We start from the raw sequence: 11,102 nt of genomic DNA, 5'->3' as shown, positions 1-11,102 counted from the left end.
CAGCGGCCGTGATGGCGGAACCTGGCTGAGGCTGCAGAGCGCCTGGCGGAGGTAAGCGTCAGGGATCGCCTTTCACTCCTCTGTACCCTTCCCGTGCCCGGTTGTGACGGTGAAAGCCGCTTACCCCCGCCTGGCACTGCTGGTGTCCGCTCGTATGGTGCTTCTGTGTCGTGTGGAGCCTCCCCGGGCCCCACGTTGAAGCCGGGGGAGGAGGTGACGCTTCTGGCGGGATCCCGCAGAGGCTTGAGCTGCCAGGCTGCTGCTCGGGGTCGGGTGATGTCGGCGGAATGGAAGCCTGCTGAGGGGCTGGGCGCAGCTGGGCTCCGGGCTGGGCGCAGCTGGGCTCCAGGCTGGGCCAGACGACATCAGGCTGCCGCTTGTCGGGGGTCACGGAATAAGCTGGCCCTGGGGCCCTGCGGTGAGCCAGGCTGAGTGGGGGGTCGGTTTTAGTGGATATTAGTGTTACCCTTTCTGTTTTGCGCTGCGTAAGCCTCAGGGTAAAAGCGTGGGGTTTTACCGGAGACACCTGTTGGTAAATGAATGGAAGAGCAGTTCTCTTCCACCTAGATGGAAGTTTTCTCAGTGAGAAGAAGTGCTCTCGGTATGCGCAAGAGGATCGAGGAGGGGTGGCTGAAATTGACTAGGGTTCGGGAGGTTTTGTTTGTGACAAGACGTTAAAGACACTTTTACTGGTTTTTATTTACTAACATTCATTTTTTAACGAGAAACATGAAGTTCTGTAAGTACAATTTCTCAGTATAAGAAAACATGTTAATTTGTAATTTTGTTATTGTCTCTTACATTGGTCAGTCTGTCAGAGTAGCTGCAGGAATCTACATTTATTTATTTGCTTGTGAAGGAGAGAGCTCATGTTTGCATGTGGAGCTAGTGTAGATATTGAGTTATCCGGTCTAAAAAAAACTTGCCTGTGTTTGCAATTAAAAAACTAAAGCTGTGAACGTCTTAGCTAAAATTTTCTGTTAATCTCTTTTCCTTCTTTCATTCAAAATTTTAAACTCCTGATGAAAGAAATATGTAGATGTTCTAAAAGAACTTAAATAGATCAGACTTTTGACAAAAAAGACTATAAAAGAAGATTTTAAAAGATTACAGCCTCAGCTCAGGGAAGAACAGGGAAAATGTGGCCACTGTTCCACCTTGTCAGCCAGCATGTGTACCTACTCTTGATAAGGTCAGACTGAGCAAGAAACGTATTTCTGCAAAGGCAAGATGAATACTTGAAGGGTAATAACGTGAACTCATAGTTTTCTGTTTGCTAGTTCTGCTTGTTCATGCAGTATCTTTTTTCCCCAGGAGTATTATCCAAGAGGAGTTAAACCTTGATGAAAAAGGTATGAATTTTATTTTAACTATATTCTTTGTTTAGTGAAATAAAAATAACTAAATAAGTAAAATAACTAACTAAATAAAATAAACTAAGCTGATTTATTTTGCCAGCTGCTCCAATATATGAGATATTTTTCTGGAAGAGAGAAGAAAACAACAAATCAACTTTTTTTCCTTCCCTGTATTGGGTTGATACCTTTTCCTGTTCGTATGTACTTACTACTGGTATAAGGTAATATAAGGGATGTCACCTCCCCCCAGTGTTCTTCACTGCTGGAGTTTTTGACAGCTTTTTATATTTGTTCATCCTTTGCTGTGTTATTTTATATATGCTGGGATCTAGATGAATGCTTAAATGCTTAAGTATGCAGATGCATCTTCCTTGAGACATCATTGTATTCCTTTTAACTGAAATGCAGATGTGTAATTGTTCAGGTTACTTTGAAGTATATTTTGCAAGGTTGACTGAATGACTCATACTGGGAAAATGCACAGGTGTTTAACTTCTTTTATTCTGGGATAATTCAGTTGCAACAGCTGAAAGTATTTTGAATGCCAGTAGTCCGAATTTTCTGTTCCTGAAATCTGGTTTTAAGGAAATTAAAGGGCTTTTTTTTCTTCACTGTCAGTTAGTAAAGTGTTGTATTTTCCCTCTAAAATCTGTGAAATGCCCTTTTTTGATTTCCTTAGTAAGCTGTTGAGACATCTACAAGACCAAGTTTCCAGTGGTAAATCAGACTTTATTCTGATTAAGAATTACGTACAGCATGGTATGAGGTGTGTAATTATTGCAGTAACTTTTTTTATAGTCTCCTTTAGCAAATAACTTCACCCCTGAAAACTGATCTGTATCTTGAGATTTGCTGGGAGATAGATATATGCACTTTCTTGTGGAAGATCTAGTTAGATGTTAGTAGTCTTCTAGTATGTCATACAAGCCAGATGATAATCTAGTTATTTTATGTTAGCTAGGGTATAGTTGTTTAACATCTCATACCTGAGGACAAGAACTTTTATTTTGCTGACCTGATGAATGAAGTAATTCAAATGAAAGGCCTGTAGGATCAGGAATTCTAGGAATAGTTTGGTTTCCAGTAGGACAATGGAGACATATTGGAATACTGTGCAGCTGGTTTTGGCATACACACACAAAAAAATAAGCCAGAACAGCCAGCTTCTGAAGCAGGCACTTGAGTGCTGCATTTTTCATTCTTCTCCTGAGATGAGTGGAAGCATATCTCATCACATAACATGAACTCATTATTTCACTGATTCCTGACACAATTAAAAATACTTGTATCTTAGATATGTCAGGGAAGTTGCAGGGTTTTTATTTTGATTAGAAGATGACAAGGTACAGATGATTAAAAAAAGGATTTATATGGTTTGTGGCTTTCTCCCTGCCTGTGTTTGAGATCTGGGGAGAAGGGAGCATCAGGAAATATCTCTGGGTAGTCAGTTGTTTTTTGTGTGCTCAGTGTTCCTCGTATGTACGATATATTGCAGGTGTATATAGAAATAGATTAGACTTTTCTTTATGAGGACATATATGCTGGATACTAGGCCTTGGGTTTGTATTCAAATGTTTGCTAATACCAGTTTTCTCTAATACGTCTTGAAGATGCCAGCTGCCTGTGATTCGGTGCTTGAAGATATTGAAGATATTGTGTCAGCAGAAGACTTGAAACCACATGATCGGCAATTTGTAAGGAAGAATGTTTTTCCAAAAGTACGAAAACGCAATTCACAAAAAAATAATCAGACAGATGATGATCCCCCAAGTGACAGGTAAGTTCTTCCTTCAACCGTATCTTGTTGCTTTTCTCTTGCATGAATTGTCAGCTTCTAAAACTAAGGTGGAAGGCTCTCTATCTCGTAATGGAAAATTTGAATACAAGAGAAAAATTAGTAAAATAGCATTTATAAAATGTAGTGATAATGAATAATAAATCCTAACCAAATTGCTTGTCCTTGACAAACTTTCTGTAGAAATCAGTTATGACTGAGGTACTGATCAATGGAGTAATCAGACTGGGAAAAATGGTTTTATGTGTAAGACATTTCTGAAAAATGGTCTGCTTCACCTTAATGACCTGAACAGCAGCTGAGCTATTAAAAATGCAGTCCTGGAGTAGCCTTTTGACTACTGGAATGAGATCTGGAATAAGAAATATGAACAGAATTCTGAGAGTCATAAAAGGTTTGAGGTTGACAGGGACCTCTAGAGGTCATCGTGTCCAAAACCCCTGCTCAAGCAGGGTCACCAAGGGTTACTTGGCCAGGATTGTGCGTAGGTAGTTTTTGAATATGGGTAAGTTTTTTTTTGTGGCAAGACATTGAAGACACTTTGTTTTTATTTACTAACATTCGTGTTTTTTTTAAAGATAAACAACCTTTTGTAGGTACAGCTTGATAGTATAAGAAGAATCCCTGGCAGTGTTCAAGACCAGTTTGCACAGGAGCTTGGAACAGCCTGGTCTAGTGGGAGGTGTCACTGTCCATGGCAGGGGATTGGAACTAGATGATCTTTAAGGTCCTTTCCAACCTAAACATGCTATGATTCTATGAATATCTCTAAAGAGGGAGCCTCCACCACCTCCCTGGGTAACCTGTACTTGTGCTTGGTCACCGTCACAGTGAAAAAGTGTTTACTGATGTTCAGAGGGAATCTCCCGTGTGTCAGTTTGTCCTGTTGCCTCTAGTCTAGTTGCTGAGCACTGATGAAGAGAGCCTGGCTCCATTCTCTTTGCACTGTCCCATCAGTTATTTCTGTGTGTTGGTAAGATTCCCATGAGCCTTTCCTTCTTCAGGCTGAACATCCCCAGCTCTCTCAGCCTGTCCTTCTATGAGAGATACTCCGGTTCTTTAACTGTCTTCATGGCTGTTTGTGGGACTGTCTGCAGTACGTCCATATTTTGTGGGTGCATGCTGCCAGGACCCAGGGACTTAAATATGCCCAGTTTACTGAAGTGTCCCTGACCTGATCCTCTTCCACCAAGGGCATGTCTTCCTTGGTTCAGTCTTCCCACCTGATTTCTGGAATGTGGGATTTCCAAAGGATGTACTTTTTGTATATACCTCCTGAAGTGATACAGTGAAACTTCTTTCAAAGTTACTGTTTTATTTCAGTGGAAATAAAGTTTGCATTAACTATGGAATATATCTTGGCATTTTTCCTTCTTGTGATTCCTGTAAGAACAGAATCAATTATCTGCTGCAGTGAAATTGATGAGAGCATGTCTTGAATGCATAGGAAATACAATTTTGTTTTTCCATTACTGTTAAAAAGAGATTTTGTAAGTGTAACAATGCACACTTCTGTGAAGCCCCATAAAGGTGCATTGACCCCATTCTGCCAGGAGTGTATATAGAGCTGAATGAATGGTCTACAGATACTTCACAGTAGCACTCTATTCTCCTAAGTAGTCAGATATGGCTGTGATTAGTGTTTTTGACCCAGGAAAGCATATTGAGTGTATGTTGTTTAGACCGTAGAAAGTCTAAATACATTGTACATGTGCAACATGTGTTGCACACATCTACTTAATGATCATTAATCTTCCATCAACAAATCCCTGTTTCTAGGTAGGGGAAGTATCTTTGAAAAAAGAAGCATGGAGAGGGGGAAGATGTGGGCAAGGCAAAGGATTGTGTTCCAGGATGTGTGGTGTTCTTGCACTGGCATCTATAGCTCACTGACACAGTTATCCCAGGAGTTTCAGTGGGAGCTTCTTCCAGAATTTTTTGTTGGTTCTTAAACAATTGTGTGTGCTAGCTCCATGGTGCACATCTGCCATGCTTCTATGGCCCAGAAAGGTCGATATGAGCTTTCAGTTGTCTGTGTGGCTAGTAGCAGGCTTAAGCTAAGAATTTATAGATGGCTTGCATGGAGGGAACTAAAATCAATGGGTGACATAATATCAAAGGGCTGCAGTTTAGCTCTAACAGTTTGTTTGCTGGTGGCCTGATTTCAGAGCAGTCACTTGTTAAATGATACGATAATTTTCAGAGTTGGTTGTTTGTTTTTTAATGTAACTGCAGCGTATTGAATCTCTTCTTATCCTACAGCTCTCGTTCCTTCTCCATTCTAAAATTCTTTTCTTGCTGCTTGTGCTGTCTTGACCCTGGCCAACAACTGGGCAGCTGCCCAGCTACTTGCTCACCCCTTTTCCCAGCAGGCTGGGGGAGAGAATTGGAAGAGCAAAAGCAAGAAAACTTGTGGGTTGAAATAAAGGAAGTTTAAGTGAAGGAAAGAGTAGGGAAAAACCCCAGGTGATGCAAGAGCAATCACTTGCCACCTCCTACAAGCAGACTGATGCCCAACCAGTCTCAGAACAATGGCTAGTTTGAGAAGACCAAGCCCCCCTTTTTTTATTACTGAGCATAATGTCATCATATGGTTTATCTTTTTGGTTAATTTGGTTCAGCCATTCTGTCCATTTTCCTTCCAAAGCTGTTGTCTGTCTCCAGCCTGCTTGTGGTGGGATGGAGCACAGTGGGAAACAGAAGGTTTTGGTGCTGTGCAAGCATTGTTCAACAATAACTAAACCACAGGTCTGTTACCAACACGATTTTGATCACAAAACAAAACACAGCACCATGCAGGTTGCCGTGGGGAGAGTTAACTCTATCCTAGCCAGACTTAAAATCCATTACAAGAAAATCGCATAATTATGATGAGCTTAACCAGCTGTTTTGGTGGTGGTACTATTTGTGTAGGTTATTTTATATTTGGATAATTACTGTTAATTAAGTCTGCTCAATGGGCTTATAGGGGAACCTTGTTCATCTTTTAACTTGCCTTTTTCATTCATTTTTACTTAACAGCATTATTCCTGGTGCTCAGAAAATCTGGATTCGTACATGGGGATGTTCTCACAATAATTCGGATGGTGAATATATGGCTGGACAGCTGGCTGCATATGGATACAAAATTATAGGTAACAATATCGGACAGGTAGCATAAGTCAGTTTTTTTTGGGGTGAATGTTCAGAGCTGTCAAGCTGTCATCAAATGTTTTTAGTCTCAATTGAACTTTTTTACATCCCTCTTTTCTCTCTTTCTGATTTGAAGGTGAGGAGATAAAGTGTTTTCTTGGCATTCAGCAGAATGATTACAAGAGTGCTTTCAGAATGGTTAGATTTTCCTGACAGAGCAGCTGTCTGAGATTTCATGCAGTGCCTTCTGTGAGCATTTCACTAGCTAAACTTAATTGGAAAGTTTACACAAGAGTGGGAGGGAGAGGTAATTCTTGGGCAGAATCTAGCTGGTTGTCTGATTGTAGTTGATGGAACCCAAGTGAGAGAGAAAGAGAGGGAGGAAGGAAGTGTATTGTCTCTTAGTGATGTGTTTGCTGCTGGAGCAGAGGTGAACTGCACCATGTGAATGATCCTTTGATGGAAGTGGGATGATACAGGATTTTATCTTGTATGTACATTAAAGAGAGCTGAAAATACTATTTCTCCTTTTCTTCCAAATACTTTACAATGGTCTCTGTCACCTTGTTCTGCCTCCCCAGTCCTAAACAAAAAAAACCCAAACTCGTGGTTTTGCTGGCCACGTTTAATCTCCTTGATGCAAAATGCATTGGAGGGTGAGGGAGAACTCTAAAACGCTGAAAATGTGGAGAATTATTACCTGACTACTTTTGTGTAGCTTATGAGTAGTCAAAAATTAAAATTTTATCCATTAATTAAAGTTTTGGTCTGTCTTGCATTTAAAATTGTTTCCTGGTTATACTGAAAGACTTCAAAGTTGTTTTTCCTGACCTATTGCTATAAGTATTTTATTCCTCATTTTGTAGAATGCTTGTTTCTTTTTTTGGAGCATCTCATGATATTGCTAAGCAGTTGCATTTTATTTCCTTTTTTGCAGTTGATCTTTCTGTATTTATTGAAGTAGAAACTAGATACTGAATTATTCAAGTGCTGAACTATTTTAGGGAGCCAAGGTGATATCCTAATTTGTAGTGCACCTCTGGAGTAGGTATGCTCTTTTCACAGACTAATGGAGTGCTCGTCCAAAATGCCTGATTTGTGACAGCAGTAAGACTGCAAATGAATTCTCGGTTTTGCTTTATTGTGGCTTGCTTAAATTAAACTTATCTTTTCCTTAATTTTTCTAATGCATAGTATTCCAGAAGCTATTTCTGGCTTGTCAAGGTTCGGTGGCTGTCCAGTGGTGTTTGAATTCTACTGGGATAAATGTAGGAAAGATGGAGTGCAGCGGAGGGGAAAAAAGAATAAAATAGGTACCTTCTCTTTTTAGCAAATTAAATGTTCATAACCTTAGGGTAGAAATAAGTCTACACCTAGAATCTGAAACTGAGAACTGAAGACTGAATAACAGTTTTGGTACCTGAGATAGAAGTACCTATAGAGTAATTTTGGCAATTGTGTATGAAATTGACTGCTAGTTTCTGGTCATTATTAAATCAGTGTCTTGATTTTGTTCACTTGTGTGTATGTATATGCTTACATTAAATGAAACAAACAAGGAAACCCCAATGCTGAGGTGGTATGTGGAAATTACATAGTCTGCTTTTTTCTTTGTGAAATTAGGTTACTTCTTTTTAAGTTATTATATTTAAGGACCTCTGAAAATTTGATTTTTGTTCAGTAGAACAAAAATATTGGTTACAAATTCTGGCTAAAGTGAATTTTTACAAATCCATCTATTTAATATTCTTCTTTATAGGCTGTCGGTGAAGCTGGAACTCAGTGCAAGTATTGCAAGTATGGTAGCTGTATGTGAGAATATGTGCTCAATGTAATGATGCTTCTGGCCACAAGTGTGTATGGAAGTGCTCTGTTAGTGCTTGGTTTGCCAATCATGTGTCTCAGGGTTTCACACTGGGATTGATCTATTTAATGTCTTTAACGGACTTGGAAGACAGAATGTGATGTACCTTCAACAAGTTTGCAGACTATGCCAAAGTGGGGGAAGTGGTTGACAGGCTGGAAACCAGTGCTGTGGTTCAGAGAGACCTTGGCAGGCTAATGCAAGCCATATGTTTTTTAGCAAAGGCAAATTCAAAATCCTAGGGTTGGCATAACCCCAGCTAGTGGTAAAGGTGAGGGTGGGCGGGCAGGCTGCCTAGAAAGCATCTTTGTGGAAAAAAGATTTTTAGGATTGAAGTTGACAAGAACTGAACATGAGTCAGCAACGTACACTCGTGGCAAAAAAAGGCAAACTGCATCATGGACTGTGTTAGCAAAAGTGTAGCCAGCAGGTCTGGGAAGGTGATCCTTCAGCAAGCTTATGTGGTACTTGTGAGATGGCATTGGAAATGCTGTGTCCAGTGTGATAGTCTCTCTGAGAAAAGAGAGAAGTTAGTTTAGTGGAGTGAGTCCAGTGCAGGGCCACCAAGATGCTTTGGGAGCACATGGTGTAGAAGAGACTGGGAAGACTGGCTTTTTTCAGCCTTAAGAAGAGAGGACACATGGAAGTTCCTACTTGCAGATAGCAATACGCAGTAGGAGGTTACAGAGGAAATAGAGTCAACTGCTTGTCAAAGGTGTGCAGTGACAACAAAAGACAACAGTCTTCCTTTTGACAAAGTGACAGTTAAGATTTTTAGCATCTGGTGCATCGCTTACTGCTCATGCTGTCCATTTTACTATGAAGGAAATGCTAATACAGAAAGTTTCCCAACATTTCTTAAGTATCTCTCTTCAATCCGTTTTTAAGAAAGCATGTTATTTTATTTTTTTTTAATAATAAGTCATCTGAGAAGTTCAGATAGAATCTTAATAGATTTAATCTCTTTTTGTCTTATACAGTGAAATACTCAGCAAGTATTGCTTAACATAATCAAAATTTCAGATATTTCTTGAAATTAAACTTAGTATTGTTTTCACTATTTCAAAGATAATAGAATGTTTCACAAGAGCTTTTTTCTAATTCAGTGCCTCTCAGTTGCTAGAATTTGTTAGTTTATGACTGTTGTAAACTTGAGGAAAAGTTAGAAATATTCACTAAGGTAAAGATTGTCTGTTGTCACAGGGTCCCAAACAGCTATTACTTACAAGTGTTGATTAGCCTGCTTCCTAAGCTTTTGAGTCAACACTTACTGAAGGGATGCTGAAGTAAAGTTCTTGTTCTAAGAAATAAAATGTGAGCTTTACTTACATTTGCTAGTCCATTGTAAGGGAAACGATCAAGTACTATTTCTAGTCTTTTATGTAATTGTAAGATTGAAACAAAAAAAATAAAGGAAGCAGTATCAGACTTTCATTGCTAACTAGAAGTTGTAATATACAACCTTCCTTATAAGTTGATTTAGCTGAAACTAACACTGATATAATGAATGTGTTCTAATTATAGAAATAAATCTTTGTGACTTGTTGCAAAAATCTAATTCTCACATCATTCCTTACCCCTTTTTATTGTATGGATTCTCTGCTGTTCTTGATTTGAACTCTGGTCAGGAGAAGCATAAGTGTGTGTCTGTCCATTTTGTCTTTCATCTGTTTAAAAAATGTTCTTTCTATACAAACACCCTTTGTTACTTTCAGGAGTGGCTATATCCAAAGGTGAAAACTGAGGTGCTACAGTTTTCACCACAAAGACTACTTCTATTTGGGGCAAGAGCACAGTGTGAACTGGCAATATACAGATGCTGCAATAACAGCAATGGTGATTAAAAATCAGGAGCTGCATCAGCTTAAAAAATGGCAAAGGGAAGCCATCTGAAGAGCTGAACCTATTTTTGTTCTTTACAGTGTGAAGGTAGGCAGTGTTCTGAACAAATCTTGCATACCATCCTGTGGGAGCACAAAGCTCCTTTGTTAGTCTGAGCCACGCAGAAATGTGTGGACCAGCTGCTATCAGTGTGGGGCTGTACTGTGCTACTTGTTCATGTTCTGAAAACAGTGTAGCTGATGGAGGCTTTAATGGTTCTAAAACTGGTTTTGGTTTCTTGGCAGCATGACTCCCTGTATTAGATATGCCTGCAGACCTACTAGAGTGCTCCCTTTGACATACGCCCTGCAGGAAGAAACTCATGGTACAGACAAGTAATGCCTTCTGTGAAAGAGAGGAAGTTGGTGAGCTGGGAGCTATCAACTACTGTGAGCCAGATGTTTGGGAAGGGAATTCAGTATGTGTGCCACTTAACAGTATTTTCTCTCTGAAAAATGGAGCCAAACATGTATAGTCAGACCGTGAATGATTCGATTCCTGAAGCGGGTAGTCATATTAGCATTTTTTGGCATCTGTAGGTTTCTGTTTCTATGAAATGAATGCTTTTTGGTCCAGCCTTCTGGAATCCCTTTTGACAGATCAAGCAGTTAGGTATGTTTATTGTGATAATTGGTTTCGGATTGAGGCTTTTCAGGTCCAAAGCCTCAGTCATTGTAAAACATGCTGGTGGAGTTGGGGGGGAGGGGAGACACTACCAATTACTCAGAAATACCAAAAGAATAAACAGTGACTTTCTGTTTATGAACAGGAAGCAAAAACCGTTATTAAACATTCAGTGAAGCTAAACCAGTAAAAGCTTATCTGCACTAAACTGTTTTTTTTTTCCTTTGGAAATAAATGCTAGCATGGAACTTCTTCCTGCTGTAGCATGGGATTTCAGAAGCAGAAAGGGGTGGAGTTGTTCTGTTGCTAATTCAGTGGCCTTGGCTTTGATTTAGCACATGGAAACTGTTATATTATAGGTCCTTAGCTTTACTTGTACAATTTTAGACTAGTTTTTGTTCAGGCATCGCTTTTACTGTCTCATGCAATTTTTCTGTAAGATTTTTGG

At 39.6% G+C, this 11,102-nt stretch overlaps 1 protein-coding gene across 2 annotated transcripts in view; it reads left to right on the top strand.

The window, feature by feature from the left end:
* The window catches only part of CDKAL1 (CDKAL1 threonylcarbamoyladenosine tRNA methylthiotransferase), a gene marked incomplete at its 3' end in the record, with an annotated part of 393,323 nt that continues 382,221 nt past the window's right edge, over positions 1–11,102 (top strand). The window contains exons 1-4 of one of the 2 annotated variants that reach the window (XM_080610854.1): positions 1–51; positions 1,315–1,352; positions 2,969–3,135; positions 6,175–6,287. In XM_080610854.1, coding sequence (XP_080466980.1) covers positions 1,344–1,352; positions 2,969–3,135; positions 6,175–6,287 — 289 coding nt within the window. In that variant the 5' untranslated portion in view covers positions 1–51; positions 1,315–1,343. Of the gene's footprint in view, positions 52–1,314; positions 1,353–2,037; positions 2,125–2,968; positions 3,136–6,174; positions 6,288–11,102 lie in introns of those variants that run through there. The other variant, XM_080610855.1, reaches the window with a different exon arrangement.

Source organism: Psittacula echo (assembly GCF_963264785.1).
Source record: "Psittacula echo genome assembly, chromosome: 2".
NCBI lineage: Eukaryota > Metazoa > Chordata > Aves > Psittaciformes > Psittacidae > Psittacula > Psittacula echo.
Note: the sequence above shows the minus strand (reverse complement) of the source record. Positions and strands in the feature narration are given on the sequence as shown.